General features: G+C 42.5%; 1 protein-coding gene and 1 pseudogene across 1 annotated transcript in view; both read right to left on the bottom strand.

Moving 5' to 3' along the window:
- Nucleotides 1–721: 721 nt before the first annotated feature.
- LOC125121027 (glutaredoxin-1-like) lies at nt 722–1,026 on the bottom strand (annotated as a pseudogene).
- Nucleotides 1,027–10,891: 9,865 nt separating this feature from the next.
- GABRR2 (gamma-aminobutyric acid type A receptor subunit rho2) overlaps nt 10,892–19,077 on the bottom strand; it is a 43,674-nt gene continuing 35,488 nt past the window's right edge. The window contains exons 7-9 of the mRNA XM_047769353.1: nt 17,660–17,812; nt 16,139–16,335; nt 10,892–11,502 (exon numbers count right to left, since the gene is read on the bottom strand). Of these exons, the coding sequence (XP_047625309.1) occupies nt 11,191–11,502; nt 16,139–16,335; nt 17,660–17,812 (662 nt within the window). The 3' untranslated portion in view covers nt 10,892–11,190. The remainder of the gene's footprint in view (nt 11,503–16,138; nt 16,336–17,659; nt 17,813–19,077) is intronic.

Below are 19,077 nucleotides of genomic sequence, written 5' to 3' on the forward strand. Positions count from 1 at the left end.
AGGACATTGCAACAGAACACCACCAGTTGTTGCTCTCACTCCCCTGGGAGCATGCCCACTCTGCTGCTGCCACTGCCAAATGCTCTGGGCAGTGTCCAGATGCTTGATCAAATGAAAAAACACGAAAGCAATATAAGAGATCTATGGGATAATATAAAGCAGGCCAATCTACACATAATAGGAATTCCAGAAGGAGGAAAAAGAAAAGGGGGTTGAAAATATTTTTGAAGAAATTATGTCTGAAAACTTTCCAAATCTAAAGGAAACTGAGATCAAGATACAGGAAGCACAGAAGGTCCCAAAGTTGAACCCAAATAGGCCCACACCAAGATACACTATAATAAAAATGGAAAAAGTTGAAGAGAGTATTCTAAAGGCAGCAAGAAAGAAAAACAAAGTATGAATTATGAGGGAACCCCATAAGGCTATCAGCTGATGTCTCTACAGGCCAGAAGGAAGTGGCAAGATTGATGACTGATTGATTGATTTATGAGGGGGCAAGTGGATCCACTTTTAATATGGAGTCAGAAGGAAAATCTGGTTTTGCCCCACAAAACCCACTCCCCCCAGTTGATTTCGGTTAACGCATTTCAGAATTTTAAGTAAACAGTTGCTGCACTTGGGTGAGGGTAGCCCGGGGTCCATCCACCAGGAAGCACTGTCATTATCTGCAGTGCCATCCAGCTCTCAAGGGGGCTATCAGCTTGGGTATGCTCTGTAATTATTTCAGAGCTCCAGTTTGCTTCAGGCGAGTCAACAGCTCCCCTTTCTCATACATGCATCCCCCTATACACTCTTTACTGATAAAGACCTGGGGTACCGTTCTGGCTCCTGTGAACTGTTGCAGATAATCTTGAATCTTGTTAGTGTCACTGGTGGCTGTGATACAGACAAATTCCAGAAGCCCTTTTTTGAAGGGCAGTTGGCTGAGGAGCTCCTGGGTCTTTCTGCAGAAGGGGCAGGTGGCTTAATGAAAACTACCACCTTCCCAGGCTGGATTTTGCTGTTCACAAATGTTTGAGCCATGCTGACATGTGGCTGCCTTCCGGGAGGAAACCTCAGCTGCAGGTATTGCTCAGGTGTAAAACCAAGATATATTTAATGTTCTGAAAAGAAAAAATTTGCAGCCAGGAATACACTATCCAGTAAGAATATCATTTAAAATAGAAGGGGAGAAGTTCCTGTCGTGGTGCAGTGGTTAACGAATCCGACTAGGAACCATGAGGTTGCGGGTTCGGTCCCTGGCCTTGCTCAGTGGGTTAACGATCCGGCGTTGCCGTGAGCTGTGGTGTAGGTCGCAGACGAGGTTCGGATCCTGCGTTGCTGTGGCTCTGGCATAGGCCGGCGGCTACAGCTCCGATTCGACCCCTAGCCTGGGAACCTCCATATGCTGCAGAAGTGGCCCAAGAAATGGCAAAAAGACAAAAAAAAATTAAAAAATAAAATAGAAGGGGAAATAAAGAAATTCTCCAACAAACAAAAGCTAAAAGAGCACAGCAATACTAAACCCATTCTAAAAGAAATATTGAAAGGGCCTCTCTAAATAAAAAAAGAAGTAAGAAGACATAGGAGCAAGGGAACCACAATTGGAAAACAATCACTTAAATAAGCTAGCATACAGATCTAAAAGAGAAAAACAAAAACAAAAACAAAAAAACAAAAAACCACTGTAAAAGCAATGATCAACACAAGGAACAGCAAAAGAACAAACATGAAGATATTAGAAAAGGACTTAAAAATCATAGAATGTGGGGAAGGAAAGTAAGAAATATAGACTCTTTTTTTTTTAATAATGTGTTTGAGTCTATGTGAATATCAGGCTAAAGCAAGCAGATACAGAAAGGGGTTAACATACTTAAAAAACAGGGCAACCACAAATCAAAACCAAACATTACATTCACAAAAATTAAAAAGAAAAGTACTCGAGCACAAAATAAGTGGAAATCATCCAACAAAAAAAGAAAGGAACAAAGGAGAAACATAGAATCAACTGGAAAACAAGGTTTAAAATGGCAATAAATACATATCTATTAATAATTACTTTAAATGTCAATGGACTGAATGCTCCAATCAAAAGACACAGAGTGGCAGATTGGATAAAAAAACAAAAACCTGCAATCTGCTGTCTACAAGAGACTCACCTTAGGGCAAAGGACACATATAGATTGAAAGTGAGGGGATGGGAAAAGATACTTCATGCTAGTGGACAAGACAGGAAAGGAGGAGTTGCAATACTTATATCAGACGAAATAGACTTTAAAATGAAGGCATAAAGACAAAGAAGGACACTATTTAATGGTTAAAGGATCCATTCAAGAAGAGGCTATTACAATCATCAATATATATGCCCCTAATATAGGAGCACCCAGATACCTACAACAAATGCTAACAGACATAAAAGGAGAAATGGATGGAAAGACAATCATTGTAGGAGACTTTAACACCCTACTCACATCAATGGGCAGATCCTCTAGATAGAAAATCAATAAGGCAACAGAGTTCCTAAATGACACAATAAAAAAGTTACTTAATCAATATTTTCAGGACATTACATCCAAAAAATTCAGAATATACATTCTTCTCAAGTGCACATGGAACATTCTCAAGGATCAATCACATCTGGGGCACAAAGCTAACCTCCACAAATTTAAGAGTACAGAAATTATTTCAAGTATCTTCTCTGACCACAATGGCATGAAACTAGAAATCAACCACAGGAAAATAAATGAGAAAAAAAACTAACTACATGGAGACTAAACAACATGCTACTAAAAAACCAATAGGTCAATGAGGATATTAAGAAGGAAATTAAAAAATACCTCGAGATAAATAATAATGAAGACACAACCCCTCCAAATCTATAGGATGCTGCAAAAGCAGTGCTCAGAGGGGAATTCATAGCAATACAGCCTTGCTCAAAAAAGAAGAAAAATCTCAAATCAACAACTTAACCTACCACCTAAATGAATGAATTAGAAAAAGAAGAACAAACAAAACCTAAAGCCAGCAGAAGGAAGGAAACATAAAGATCAGAGAGGAAATCAATAACATAGAGATTCAAAAAACAATAGAAAAAAATAAATCAAACCAAGAGCTGGTTCTTTGAAAAGGTAAACAAAACTGATAAACCTCTGGCCAGACTCACCAAGAAGAGGAGAGAAAAAACCCAAATACACAAAATAAGAAATGAAAAAGGAGAAATCACAATGGATACTGCAGAAATACAAAAAAAACATAAAAGAATACTATGAACAACTGGATGCCAACAGATTTGACAACCTAGAAGAAATGGACAACTTCCTAGAGACTTACGGCCTGCCAAAACTGAATCAAGAAACAGATCAACTGAACAGACCTATCACTAGAAATGAAATGGAATATGTTAATAAAAACACTCCCTACAAATAAAAGTCCAGGGCCAGATGGCTTCACAGACAATTCTACCAAACATATACAGAGGAACTTATACCCATCCTCCTTAAACTCTTCCAAAAGGTCAAAGAAGAAGGAGCACTCCCAAAGACATTCTATGATGCCACCATCACCCTAATACCAAAAGCAGACAAAGATACCACCAAAAAGGAAAACTATAGGCCAATATCTTTGATGAATATAGACACAAAAATTCTCAACAAAATTTTAGCCAACCAAATCCAACAACATATAAAAAAGATCATACACCACGACCAAGTGGGATTCATCCCCAGTACACAAAGATGGTCCAACATACACAAATCAAATGTCATACATCACATTAATAAAAGAGAAGTCAAAAACTGTATGATCATCTCAATAGGTTCAGAAGAAGTATTTGACAAGGTTCAATATCTATTCATGATAAAAACTCTTACCAAAGTGGGTATAGAGGGAACATACCTTAAAAAAAGTTTTGTATAATAAAAGCCATTTATGACAAACCCACAGCCAATATAATACTCAATAGAGAAAAGCTGAAAGCCTTCCCACTAAAATCTGGAACAAGACAAGGATGCCCACTCTCACCACTGTTATGCAACATAGTATTGGAAGTCCTAGCCACAGAAATCAGACAAATGAAAGAGATAAAAGGTATCCAAATTGGAAGAGAAGAGATAAAATTGTCACTGTATGCAGATGACATGACACTATATATAGAAAACCCTAAGGACTAAACTCAAAAAATACTTGAACTGATCAACAAATTCAGCAAAGTAGCAGGATATAAGATTAACATTCAGAAGTCAGTTGCATTTCTATATACTAACAATGAAATATTAGAAAAGGAATACAAAAGTACAATGCCTTTTAAAATTACACCCCCAAAAATCAAATACCTGGGAATAAACCTGACCAAGGAGGTGAAATACTTATATGCTGAGAACAATAAAACATTCATCAAGGAAATTAAAGAGGATTCAAAGAAATGGAAAGATATTCCATGCTCCTGGGTTGGAAAAAATAATATTGTAAAAATGGCCATACTACCCAAAGCAATCTACAGATTCAATGCAATCCCTATCAAATTACCCATGACATTTTTCACAGAACTAGAAAAAGCAATCCAAAAATTTATATGGAACCACAGAAGACCCAGAATTGCCAAAGAAATCCTGAGGAACAAAAATCAAGCAGGAGGCAAAACTCTCCAGACTTCAGGCAATACTACAAAGCCACAGTCATCAAGACAGTGTGGTACTGGTACCAAAACAGCATACATACCAAAGGAACAGAATAGAGAACCCAGAAATAAACCCAGACACCTACAGTCAATTAATCTTTGACAAAGGAGGCAAGAATATAAAATGGGAAAAAACAGTCTTTTCAGCAAGTGGTGCTGGGAAACCTGGACAGCTGCATGCAAATCAATGAAACTAGAACATACCATCACACCATGCACAAAAGTAAATTCAAAATGGCTTAAAGATTTAAATGTAAGACAAGATACCATCAAACTCCTGGAAGAGAACATAGGCAAAATATTCTCTGACATCAACCTTACAAATGTTTTCTCAGGTCAGTCTGCCGAAGCAACAGAAATAAAAGCAAAAATAAACCAATGGGACCCAATCAAACTGACAAGCTTTTGCACAGCAAAGGAAACCAAAAAGAAAACAAAAAGACAAGTTATAGAATGCAAGAAAATAATTTCAAATGATGTAACCGACAAGGGCTTAATCTCTAAAATGTACAAACAGCAGCAAAAAAAAAAAAAAAAAAAAGCCAAAAACCCAATTGAAAAATGGGCAGAAGACCTGAATAGACATTTCTCCAAAGAAGATACACGAATGGCCAACAGGTACATGAAAAAATGCTCAACATCCCTGCTTACTAGAGAAATGCAAATCAAAACTACCATGAGGTACCACTTCACACCAGTCAGAATAGCCACCATTAGTAAGTCCACAAGTAACAAATGCTGGAGAGGGTGAGGAGAAAAGGGAACCCTCCTGCACTGTTGGTGGGAATGTAAATTGGTACAACAACTATGGAAAACAGTAAGGAGGTACTTAGAAAACTATACATAGAACTACCATATGACCCAGAAATCTCACTCTTGGTATATATCTGGACAAAACTTTCCTTGAAAAAGACACATGCACCCACATGTTCATTGCAGCACTATTCACAATAGTCAAGACATGGAAACAACGTAAATGTCCATCAACAGATGATTAGATTAAGAAGATATGGTATAGATACACAATGGAATACTACTCAGCCATAAAAAAGAAAAAATAATGCCATTTGCAACAACATGGATGGAACTAGAGACTCTCGTAGTGAGTGAAGTAAGTCAGAAAGAGAAAGACAAATACCATATGGTATCATATCTGGAATCTAATATATGGCACAAATGAACTTTTCCACTGAAAAGAAAATCATGGACATGAAGAACAGATTTGTGGTTGCCAAGAGAGTGGGATGGACTGGGAATCTGGAATGCAAACTATTGCCTTTGGAATGGATAAGCAATGGGATCCTGCTGTATAGCCCTGGGAGCTATGTCTGGTCACTTATGATGGAGCACGATAATGTGAGAAAAAAGAATGTATACATGTATATGTGGCTGGGTCACCTTGTTGTGTAGTAGAAAATTGACAGAACACTGTAAACCAGCTATAATGGAAAAAATAAAAGTCATTACGAAAGCAAAAAGAAAATAACCAAACATAACCTGTGTCCTTATGTGTAAACAGTTTAACTATGAGGAAAATATCTTAGTTTGAGGAAGTTTATTGTTATATTTTTGCAATAATAGATGAAACACAACTATCTCCTGCTTCTCCAACATTTCAATAAAAAAAAAAAAAGATGATAAGGAAAACGGTAAAATTAAAATTAAAAAGTACAAAAGCCTAAGGTTTTTAGAGTGAAAAATGACTACAATCCACAGGTACCACAGTGTCTGGCACTTAGTGGGTATTTATAAACAGTACTTTCTTTCATTCTTTCCATACATACTTACTGAGCATCTAACATGTGCCAAACACTGTTATGCACTGTGAGAAAACAAGCCCACATAACAGCAACTAAGAAAATAGAGAAAAGCTCTGTCCAGTGGAGCTGATATTCTAGGACTTGTTACATCTGTGACTACATCCTCTGTTGAAGCTGTCACCCACATGCACTCTCTCTGCTCCCAGGCTCATGGCTCACAGCCATGCCCCCACTCAGCTGCCCTTGCAATGCCATGGCAGTGCCGACATGGGGAGTTGCTGACATGGGGCTGGCAGCTGCTGGCTCCCAACTGGCAGCAGAGAAGAGATGTTCTCTGGGGAAGGAAGAAGTGGGCGAAGGGAGGACAGAAGGGGTTGGCAAACCAGAGGGCCAGGACCTGGGGTTAGAATCTTCCTCCAAGCAATTTGGGCCAATCTGATGTTAGAGCAGGGGGAAAAAAAGAAAGTCAAATCTCAGCAGGTAGTGGTGCCTGTCCCTCCACCTCGAGCCTCCATGCCACCAGGGCCAGGAGGCCAGGGACCTTCTGCATTGATCTGAGGAATGTTGATAGAAGATGGAAACTTCCCTTGGGCCCTTTGTGTCTCTGACCCCACAGCTCTCTTGTAGGAAACCATGGAAAGTGAAAAAGTTTGGGGGCCAGAAGTCCCAGTTTCACTTCTGGCCTATAACTTGCCATCTTTTCCTCTTACCTCCTCTAAACCCGACTTCACCAGGTTCTTGGAAGGATTAAAGGAGTGGATTCCCGTAAAAAGCATCTGCTCAGAGCAGGTTAAATACTCTGCTCACAGCCAGTCAAATATCCCTAGTTGCGCTGGTTGTGAAACTGACAACGCTTATGACTTGAACCCAGCCAAAACCCAGATTGGGACTTGAACCCATGGTTTTTAAATTTGAATCACTTACCCAGTGTCTGGACCTAGTGAAGTTCAGGTTCTTCGTGCCTCAGCACAGAAGGAATTCAGCGAGAGACAAAGTGATAGGCAAGAAATAGATTTATTAAAATAAGACGCTTGTGAGAGATGCAAGCAGGCAGGCAAAGAAGCTGTGCCCCGAAGATTCAGTGGACTATACTGTGTCCCCCAAATCTACTAAATGAGAACTTGCATTTTAACAAGATGCCCAGGCTTTTAATAAGCATGTTCAAGTTTGAGATGCCTTGGGCTAAACAGACAAGGCGAAGGGCTTTCACCCTTGTAAACTGGGCCAGGCTAGAGCAAACAATGCTTTACTACACCTGAGGTTTGTTTTTCAATTTGTCTTTTAAAGTAATCCCAAACCTGATATTCTCAAAGGCTGACCCAAATGTCATTTCATGACATCTGCAGGTCCGAAGGTGAGAGCTGAACGTTTTAGTCAATTGGGAATGGGGTTTTGTTGTTGTTGTTGTTGTTGTTTTGCCCACTATAGTGTAAGCGCTTCATGACTGAAAGGTACTTCCCATTCATTTCTTTACCTGCCACCACCCCATCCCCAACTGGGCACAAAGCCTTGCAGACAAGTGCACAATAAACATAGGCTCAAACATTGGTGTCAAAGAAGTATGTCTGATCAGCAGTTTCCGTATACACCTATTTCTTTTATTCCAACATGCACATTTTTCACAATTCAATATAGGTGAAATCAGGATTCATCTTATAATCATTGGAGTGCTAGAATTTAATTAGCAGCATTTTTTCTTTCTTAGTGGCACATAAACTGCAGGTGTGTATTACATTTAATGGTGTCTTAGATTCAGCAAAATAGAGTATTATTCCAACACCGGTGATAGCAATTATGTTTACTCCCCTGCCTTCCTGTCTGTGAGTTGTTCCATGTTCTGAACATTTCCTTAGTTCCTGTTTTCTTCTCCAACTGTTGGCCCCTCTTTACCTCATTTATTTTTCTACTTTTTTCAAGTAGAGTCAGGTTACTACATTGTAATAAGGCTGTGCTACATTCAATGGTGCCATGGCGTCACAGTCCCACATGATAAAAGTACTGTTTACAATTCTAAATGTTTGCTATGGAATGAATTCCAGTTCACTTTATAAGCTAGTTAAAATACATCTTTATTTTTTTTTAAGTGTGAACAGGCCACCATGTTATATGAGCCCCCACTTATGAAGACAACATAATCAGAAGCAGCGTAGTGTTAGAATTTCAGAAGACAACCAAAGCAGTATAATGCATTTGACAATATCATTATCATTGTTTGAGCAGCATTGTGGCCTAGAAGAATCCCTAGAAAGTAAAGGTTTCTAAACATGTCTAGATGCCCCATACCATCTGACTTCCTTGTTGACATACCTTTAACCTTTGTTCATGAAGCTGGGAGAGCCATTGGTCTCAGACCAGACAACTCCGTGGAGTGGTAGCTGTAGCTGTCCTCAGTAGCACTGGTGTAGGGTGGGGCGGGCTGCTGTGCCCCCTGGTATTGCAGAAATAGCTGGTCTCACCTCCTCTTCTCACAGCCTAGGGTCTGGCCCAAAGAAATGACTTGCCCCGAAAACTGTACTCGGCCATCCCAAACTTTCCTGCCTCTCTCATGCCTTTGCTCAGGCTGACCTTTCATCTCTACAGCAGCATGGGGCTGTAGTCTCACAGGGCTTTCTGTGACTGTGGAAATGTTCCAGAGAGCTGCACTACCCAGTACAGTAGCCCCTAGCCTCACGAAGCTATTGAGTAGAGCACTCAAAATGTCACAAGAAATGAGTTTTTAATTTTATTTAACTTAAATTTAAATAGATGTGTGGCCAGAGGCTATCTATCATATCAGACAGCACAAATCTAGCATGTACTTTTCTACAGGTGCACCCAGCATGGACATTTCTTCTCCAAATCCCCATCCTCTAAGGAGGAGCTCAGAAGCTCTTTGCTCCATGAGATCCCATCTTCCACTGGAAATTATTTTTCCTTCCTCAGAATTCCCATCGTACTTTGAATTCCCATTGAATTGAATTCCCATTCAAATTGAATTCCCATTTGTTGCACTGAATCCTTTTTCACTTATACATAACTGCATATCATTTTTTTTTTTGTCTTTTTGCCATTTCTTGGGCTGCTCCCATGGCATATGGAGGTTCCCAGGCTAGGGGTCAAATTGGAGCTGTAGCCAACAGCCTACTCCAGAGCCACAGCAAAGTGGGATCCGAGCCATGTCTGCGACCTACAGACCTACACCACAGCTCACGGCAATGCCAGATCCTTAACCCACTTAGCAAGGCCAGGGATTGAACCCGCAACCTCATGGTTCCTAGTCGGATTCGTTAACCACTGAGCCACGACAAGAACTCCTGCATATCATGTTTTCTACCAGTCCTTTCTCTGAGAGCTATGAATAAGACTACATCTTATTCTTAATTTGGACCCCACTGTATCCAGTACAGGGATATTTAAAAATGTTTGTTGTGGAGTTCCCGTTGTGGCTCAGTGGGTTATGAATCTGACTAATATTCATGAGGATGAGAGTTCTATTCCTGACCTGGCTCAGTGGGTAAGGGATCTGGCGTTGCTGTGAGCTGTGGTGTAGGTCACAGATGCGACTCAACATTGCTGTAGTGTAGGCCAGCAGCTGTAGCTTCGATTTTACCCCTAGACTAGGAACTTCCATATGCCTCACCTGCGGTCCTAAGAGAAAAAAAAAAATGTTTATTACATGAATCTATAATAGCAGCACAGTAATTAATACTAACAATGATGAATTCAACAAGGATGCTTGTGCAGTCAAGGATTAACCCTGCAAAATCATGCAGGTTGCTGGACTCATCCAGGTCAAGTCATTTCCTTTCTGGGATCTGAGTTGTTCTTTCCTGGGTAGGCACTTATTCCAATTGCAGGATATACAGATTTTTCAATTCCTGTTTTTTTTTTCTTTTTTGGCCACCCTGTGGCATATGGTGTGCCCAGACCAGGGATCAGATCCAAGCCACTGTTGTAACCTATGACATAGCTGTGGCAACACCAGATCCTTTAGCCCACTGTGCTAGGTCAGGGACAAATCTGCATCCTGCAGCTGCAGAGAAGCCACTGATCCTGTTGCACAACAGCAAGAATTCCTCAATTTCCATTTGGCATCCTAACTTCATGTCACCTATCCAGAATGCCCTTAAGCTTACCTTTCATTCTTCCCTTCCCATTACAAATGAATCCTAGGCTTCATAGGGTCTAGAATGTTCATCTGGGAGGCATTTGACTCTTTTGTTCGTTTGTTTGTTTGTTTGTTTTTAGGGCTGCACCTGCAGTATATGGAGGTTCTCAGGCTAGGGGTCAAATCAGAGCTACAGCTGCCAACCTACATCACAACCACAGCAACACCAGATCCAAGCCATGTCTGCAACCTACACCACGGCTCACGGCAAGGCCGGATCCTCAACCCACTGATCAAGGCCAAGGATCAAACCTGCAACCTCATGGTTCCTAGTCGGATTCTTTTCTGCTGTGCCAGGACTGAAACTCTCCCTTTTTTTTTTTTTTTTTTTTAATTGGAGGGAGGCTCTCATGAGCCTGCTCACACACAAGAACAGAAGGAGATAGATAGTCCCAGAGAGGCAGGAAGTGGGACACAACGCAGCGTGAAGGACAAGCAAGCCCGTGGGGTCTGGGAAAGGGCAGCTGGAGGGCTCCTGGGCTCCTCCTGGAGTGGGGATGCTGCCCGAGGTGGTCCAGGAGCTGCTGCTCTGTCTGTGAGGGGACACGGTCAGCAGGTCCATGTGTGGGCGGCCAGCCAGACCCCATAGATGTCTACGCCCTTCCCCAGACACAGCCCCTGAACCCCTAGGCAAACACTGACCAATAGATTAAGTTGAAAAATATGTAGGAGGCCGGGAATATCAAGCGGGAGTATTTGTCGATGGCATGGGTGTTCTGGAAGATGCGACGACCCATCTGGCCCTTCAGCAGCCCCTTCTTCCTGGAGGAATTGGACTCATTGCTCAGGGCCAAGTGGACCACGATCTTGTCTTGTCTTTCTTCTTCTGTGAGAATATGGCTTCTTGGGTACCCGGCCAGGCTGTTGGCCTCAGACTCACTGTAGCTTCCATCCAGCATCATGGTTCTTGAGGGAAGCATTCCACACATGCATGAGAACTGCAGGCAGAAAACACAAGGGGAGGTATCAGGCACGCTTAGGTCTGTGACAGGCCTAGAGGAGGCAGCCCAGACTGAGAGGAAAGCCTATGGCTACTGAGAGCCACAGAAAGGCAGAATCAGAAAGATCTCTAGAGATCATTTTGTCCAACGATGAACTACCTTGGCATTAGAATCACCTGGGGAGCTCTTTACACTCCCATGCTCAGGCTCAGTATTACTCCACTCTAGAGTAATTTAAGATGCTCAGGTGGTTCTACTATGCAGCCAGGATCCAGAACCACTGATTTAGTCCAAATGCCCTTAATGGCTGAGGCAAAAACCAAGTCCAAGAGAAGCTATACCACTCTCCCCCGAGATCACACAGCTAGCGTCAGAGGCAGGACTTTAAACCACACATTCTGGTTCCAGTCAAGGGCCCCCAGCTCTGTGTGCATGAATCAAAATATGGTTAGGTAGGAGAGGGTCCTTATTTTAAAGAGCTACATTTAAAGGTAAAGGGTCATGGTGTCTGTCCATTTTTAAATAGTTCGTCTCCATCGACCAAATGTGAGATGTTTATGTGAGAAAAAACTCCCATAAAAATGGCAAAATGTCAACAATGTTGGATGGAAGGGCAGTGTGTATGGATGTGTGTTATGCTATTTTTTTCAACCGTTTCCCAAGTATGAAAATGTTTATAAAAAATAAGTTGGAGGAAAGGAAATGGCTTTGCTTAACTCCTCCTCACAATCTGAGTCAGCAAAGCATCCATATTTGTTGGATGAAGGCTTTGCTATATTTTGAATGACTCTATATAGGAAGGTCCATGAATTGTAAATCAAAAGTATTTAAATATAACCCAAAGGCATTTGGTAATGAGCAATGTACAGATCAATGAAAATTTAAACAAGGATTCACATACTCAAGTCAAAAAGGTTTGTGTTTGGTTGGTGTTGACCAACTGACCGACTGAACTTGGGTTATTCTCTACACGTTGGCTTTAATATGTTTCTAACCTGGCTGTCAGCCCTATTATGGTGCCTCTGTTTTTCTATCTGGGAAAATGAAATAATGACATTTTGCACCCTGCTTTCTATTATCATGGATCTTCAAATACGAAGATGAATACCAGGAAGCTTTGGAATGCAAAAATCATTTGGAATGCAAAAATACGTTGAATCAGAATTATCTGAAGAATTTTTACACTTGAAGAAATCTGTGGTTTGGGGAGTTGCTTTTTTAAGTCAGGCATGACTGTTTCATTATTATTTCTATGTCTTGGCTTATCAGCAACAATAATTGAGCAGCACATTAATACACTCCTAGAATGACTGACTCAGAGATGTTAAGGATAGAAGGTCAAAAAGAGGTCATCTAGGAGTTCCCATTGTGGCTCAGTGGTTAACGAATCCGACTAGGAACCATGAGGCTGCAGTTTCAATCCCAGGCCTCAGGTTAAAGATCCGGCGTTGCCATGAGCTGTGGTGTAGGTCACAGACGCAGCTCGGATCCCGCATTGCTGTGGCTCTGGCACAGGCCCACAGCTGCAGCTCCAATTAGACCCCTAGCCTGGGAACCTTCATATGCCACGGGTGCAGCCCTAGGAAAAGACCAAAAAAAGACAAAAAAAAAAGAGAGAGATCACCTAGTCAGTTCTTTGCATTTAGATATAATCACACCCAAACTGATACAATTGTGAGATATTGTTATATTATTGGGGCCTTTTTTTTTTTTTAAGACATGAGTCTTTATATCTCTTCCTTGCTCTAAGTTGAAATGCTTTCTGCGAAAATGTAGACAGACTTAAGATTTTGAGTTAGGATCAGGAAATGGCAAAAATCATGAAAAATCTCCATTTTCCACATCAGCTTGTTTGTAAGAAAAATTAAGTAGCGCCTGGCACATTGGGCAGGTGTGGCTAATCAGCCAAAGAACTCAAGCTCACACGGGGGAGGGAGACCCTGTGCTCCCACACTCTGTCTGCTCACTTCCATCCAAAGCAGCTGCAAATTAGAACCAGGGTGAAGTTAGCAGGCTCCAGGCAGCTTTGCCCTCTGCAGATCAGAAGTCAACCCTCAGAATAGCCTGGAGCTTGTCAACAATGCCAGTTCAAAAGTGACCTCTCCAGGGATTCTGAATTCACAGGCCTGGGGTGTGACCTGGAATCTTGGTCTTTAATAGGCTCAGAAGGTGAATCCAGGCCAGGCACTCCTTGGCTCCCAATTTGGGAACCTCTGCCCCATTTCTCTTTGAAGCAGCGGGAGAGAGATTTTCTGTCTTCCCACTGGTCTGCCCTCCAGCAACTGCACCTTCTCAGCATTTTTTTTTTTTTTTTTGGTATTTTAGGGCCACACCTGCGGCATATGGAGGTTCCCAGGCTAGGGGTTGAATTGGAGCTACAGCTGCTGACCTACACCACAGCCACAACACCAGATTTGAACCTTGTCTGCAACCTATACCACAGCTCATGGCAACGCCAGAGCCTTAACCCACCGAGTGAGGCCAGGGATCAAACCTGCAACCTCATGGTTCCTAGTCGGATTCGTTTCCCCTGCACCACGACAGGAACTCCTGCACCTTCTCGGCCTTTAAATCGCATGTTTGACAACAGTGGAGAACAAGCTCTCACTTCCCAGGTATCCGCTCACACCCAGACAGGAAGCTAGACTTAGGGACCAATAGCTTGTCCACGGATGACTTCCTTGTTGCCCTTTAGACATTGCATCATCGATGGCAAAGCCCAGGCCATCATATGGTGACAGGTTAATGAACTGCCTGAGTGTAAGTTGCATGTGGTTAATGGTTCATTGGCTCATATTTGTCAGATGAAGTATTTGTATTTTTTGAACAGGTCTACATGGAAAACTCAATGGATTATAAATCAAAAGTGTTTAAGTATAATCCAAAAGTATTTGATAATGATCAATGCACAGATTATTGAAAATTTGAAGGAACACTCACACTCTGAAGCAAAAAGTTTTGAATAGAATTTAAAATATAAATTCTTGGGAGTCCCATTGCGGCACAGTGAGAACAAATCTGACTAGTATCTATGAGGATATGACATCAATCCCTGGCCTCGCTCAGTGGGTTGGGGATCCCATGTTGCCACAAGCTGTGGTGTAGGTCACAAATTCAACTTGGATCCTGCATTGTTGTGGGTGTGGTGTAGGCCAGCAGCTTCAGCTCCAATTCAACCTCTAGCCTGGGGAACTTCCATATGCCGAGGGTGTGGCCCTAAAAAGCAAAAAAAAAAAAAAAAAAAAAAATTCTTAACCAATTTAGCATATTTGAAGCCAATGTGGAAATATTTAACAGATAAGATGGGGGTATTAAAAGACAATTTTTGAGAGAGTTCTCACTGTGGTACAGTGGGTTAAGAATCTGACAGCAGCAATTTGGGTCACTGAGGAGGCTCAGGTTCAATACTCCACTGACTGGGTTAAAGGATCTGACACTGCTGCACCTGCAGCATAGATTCAGTTCTTGGCCTGGGAACATCCATATGCCAAGGGTATGGCCGTTAAAAAAAAAGACTACTTTTGAAAAGGCAGCAAGTCCTCTTTCCTAAAATTTAGGAAGAGGATCCCTTGTATTAAGGATCTCCTAGCCACCTAGATACACAGAAATATGAGATTTTCACATCCCCTGATCTTCGGTGAACACCCCTTTTGGTCAGCAAGGATTTGGTAACAAGTTGGCACTTTATTTCTCAATGTGCTTAATAAGAGTCTGCATATGAATAGAACATATTCATATGAATAGAACATAATGCCCTTGTGCATTGCCCTGAATTCTCCATTTACATTCCATCTCATAGGATAGTTTAGTACCTAGGATCGTACAGTGCAATACGTATAGACAGCATAGCATTTCCAATGAATTGAAAGGCTAAATTGTATGTGGCTGAATTTTCACTGGGCCAGGGCACTGATAGATACAGGAGTTTTTTATTCTAGAAATTTGCTCTTGCCTGCTCACAGGCCATAGAGACATTTTCCCTAAACACATTCAGTAATGAGTGATACTTTATATGTGCCTAGAACCATACAGTTTCCAAACAACTTTCATAAAACATTATCTTGGGAGTTCCCGTCATGGCTCAGTGGTTAACAATCCGACTAGGAACCATGGGGTTGCGGGTTCAATCCCTGGCCTTGCTCAGTGGGTTGGGGATCCAGCGTTGCCATGAGCTGTGGTGTAGGTTGTAGATGTGGCTCGGATCCCGCGTTGCTGTGGCTCTGGAGTAGGCTGGCAGCTACGGCTCTGATTCAACCCCTAGCCTGGGAACCTCCACATGCCGCAAGAGCGGCCCAAGAAATGGCAAAAAGACAAAAAAAAAAAAAACATTATCTTATGTGACCCTTACAATAACCCTGAGAGGAGGTGGAGTGAGGCTTCTGTTTTACATTTTTTTTTACAGATAAGGAAACTGAGACCCAACTTAACCAGCAGGGTTGGCCCAAAGAACCCAAGTCTTCCTAGTCTTTGTCCAAAGACATTCTGGGATCCTTTGTGGGAGAAGTGAGACTATTCTAAAATAGATCCTCCTCCTTTTGCACAAGCATCTCCCTTTTCTCCAGGCAAGCTCCCTCCCCCTGCGCTCATCCAACCAGCAGCCTGGCCTCCAGGAAATGAATGAAACGTCTCTTGCCTTCTCCTGGGACTTCCGCTCCTTCCGCTCCTGCACGGTGGTCAGGTAGTTGACGGCCGCGTACTCCAGCACCGAGAGGAACACGAACACGAAGCTGACCCAGAGGTAGATGTCCACGGCCTTGATGTAGGACACGCGGGGCATGGAGGCGTTCACGCCCGTGATGATGGTGGACATGGTCAGCACCGTGGTGATCCCTGCAACATCCAGCTTTAGGTCAGCCGCTGACATCAAGGCTACAAAACAGCCCCCACGTTTCACGAAGTCATATTCTCTCCCTCTTAAATCTAACAAGAAGGGCCTGGGGCATGTTTCCACCTCTTGGGGCCGAGCATCCCCCCACCTCAGCCATGCCTCCCACACTCGCTGCCTGTCCCCTTTGACGTTGAGCCCCTTGGTGCTTGGGTTCCTGTGATGTGGCTGCCAAGATCAGGGGTGCTTCCCAAAGGATCAGCTCAGGTGTGGAAATTAAAGCAGGGGCTGTGTAAATTAACTGTGCATCACTTGAAAAAGGAAAAATTAAAAAAAATTAAATAGGCGTTCCCATTGTGGCTCAGTGGTTTATGAACCCAACAAGTATCCACGAGGATGCAGGTTCGATCCCTGGCCTCACTCAGTGGATTAAGGATCCGGTGTTGCCACGAGCTGTGGTGTAGGTCACAGACTTATCTTGGATCTGGCGTTGCTATGACTGTGGCTGTGGTGTAGGCCAGCGGCTACAGCTCCTATTCAGCCCCTAGCCTGGGAACCTCCATATGCCCCAGGTGTGGCCCTAAATAGAAAAAAAGAATAAATAAAAGAGGCAAAACAAAACCAAAAACAAACAAACAAACAAACCAAAAAAAAAAACAGTTGCTATGCTTCAAGGAATGAATGTACCATCCCTCACCTAAGTCCAGGAAGACTGGAAATTCCTGGAAACCTATCCTGCCAGTTTCTTATTCCCTAAGACTTGCTGGTTAAATGCTCATGTTTCTCAGGGCCCATCCTGATTTTGCCCAAAGGGACAATGATGGGTTGCAAATGTTCACTCTGGAATTTCAGGGCATCTGCAAAGCACTAAACCACAACTCCAGGGGGTTCATCCCTCTCCTTCCCAGAAATCACAAAATATGGGCCCTACCCCCAAACTCTCAGCCTGTCTATTACATAAGGCCAACAAACCAAGTGTTTGTCTTGACACAGTAAGTTTGGTCATCAGTCAAACTGACTTATTTATCAACATGCTGAGTTTTGACATTGCTGATGGTGGGAGTCTACTCTGAAAATAGGCACCATCTCTCTGAAATAACTCAGGTAAAGCTGAGGTGGTTTGAGCTCCCTGTCGTTTCCACGGTGTGGTCTGGGGAACCAAGGGCAGAGTGCTAATGGAAGGCAAGAAACAGGAGGAAGGTTTGCTCCTTCTGACTCTGGCAGCCCATTGGTTAAGAGCCCTGAGTGATGTTTTTACATCTTCTTTACACAGTGATGGGTTGAAAGAAAATAACCACCCTGCCACACCATAGTAAATGCTTTTTTTACCCAGCGAGACTCTGGCAGGCACAGCTCTGCGGTCGATCCAGAAGGACACCCAGGACAGCATGACCATCAGGGTGGCAGGAAAGTAGGTTTGGAGCAAGAAGAAGAAGATGTGGCGACGCAACGTGAAGTTGATGTACAGACGGTTGTACCAGCCTGGGGGACACAGAGAAACCAGTGAGCATCCATTGCAAATACAAACTCCATCCCGGGGAGCCCTTCCTTCCCTGTCATTGCTCACATCTTCAGCAGAAAGTTAAAAGTTAATGATCCATTTGCTTAATATAATACATATTCTTTCTAAAATCTAAGCCCTCTCTCCCATAAACAAGTACCTTGCCGATACCTAGTATATTAGTACATTCACTCTTTTATTTATTCTCTTTAATTGTTTGCCTTTTTTTTTTTTTGCTTTTTATTTACTTTTTAAATTTTTTGTCTTTTTAGGGCCCCAGCCACAGTATATGAAGGTTCCAAGGCTAGGGGTTGAACTGGAGCTGCAGCTGCCAGCCTATGCCACAGCCACAACACCAGATCCAAGCCAAATTTGTGAGCCATGCTGCAACTTGCAGCAACGCTGAATCCTTAACCCATTGAGCAAGACCAGGGATCGAACCTCCATCCTCATGGATACTAGTTGGGTTCATTGCCACTGAGCCACAATGGGAACTCCCTCTTTGTTATTATCTTATCTAACTTTGCTTCACAGTATTTTGAGGAAAGGTAGAAATAAACAGAGATCTAGGTTTAGTTGTTTGGTATTTGTTACTTGCAAACCACAATCATTTTCCTAAGTGACTCCCTGCTTAGGAGCCTAAGAATTTGGGCTGGTTCTATTTTGTTGAGGCTGAGGCAGGAGCCAGCAGAGCTGGGCCCTTGTCACTGTCCCCTTTATCGTGAGATGGGTCAGCTCAGTCACCTCCACATCCTTCACAAGAAAAAATAGGCCCTTCAATGATTCTAAAGTCTGACATCCTTCTACTCCTGACACTCCATCCACCTTGTGGAAGCTACCCCATCCACCTTGTACAAGTCATTGACCATTTACTCATTTCTCAGGGGAAAAAAAGATGGTATAGTGTCTATTTCATGCTGGCAAGTGGAGAATCGTGATTAATAGTTGTAAAAAAGGAATGAAATGGTAAGGTTTCAAATGATCCACAAGCCCAACCATTGGGATCGAAGCAGGTGTGCATAAAAAAATCCTCTGTAAAACATATAGATTCCTGGGCTTCACCCCCCTGAGGTTCTAACTCTGTAGCCTGGAGTGGGGCCCAGAAATCTGCTTGTCCAACACCCTCTGCAGGTGGGGGGGATGCAGGTGGACCTCAAGCTGCTCCCAGAAAAATACTGCTGAGGGACAAAGATGACAAAGACCATCTGGCTGGAATGGAAAGTTAGCATTGAGTCAGGAAAGGGAC

The sequence above is a fragment of the Phacochoerus africanus genome, chromosome 2, assembly GCF_016906955.1.
Source record: "Phacochoerus africanus isolate WHEZ1 chromosome 2, ROS_Pafr_v1, whole genome shotgun sequence".
Classification (NCBI taxonomy): Eukaryota; Metazoa; Chordata; class Mammalia; order Artiodactyla; family Suidae; genus Phacochoerus; species Phacochoerus africanus.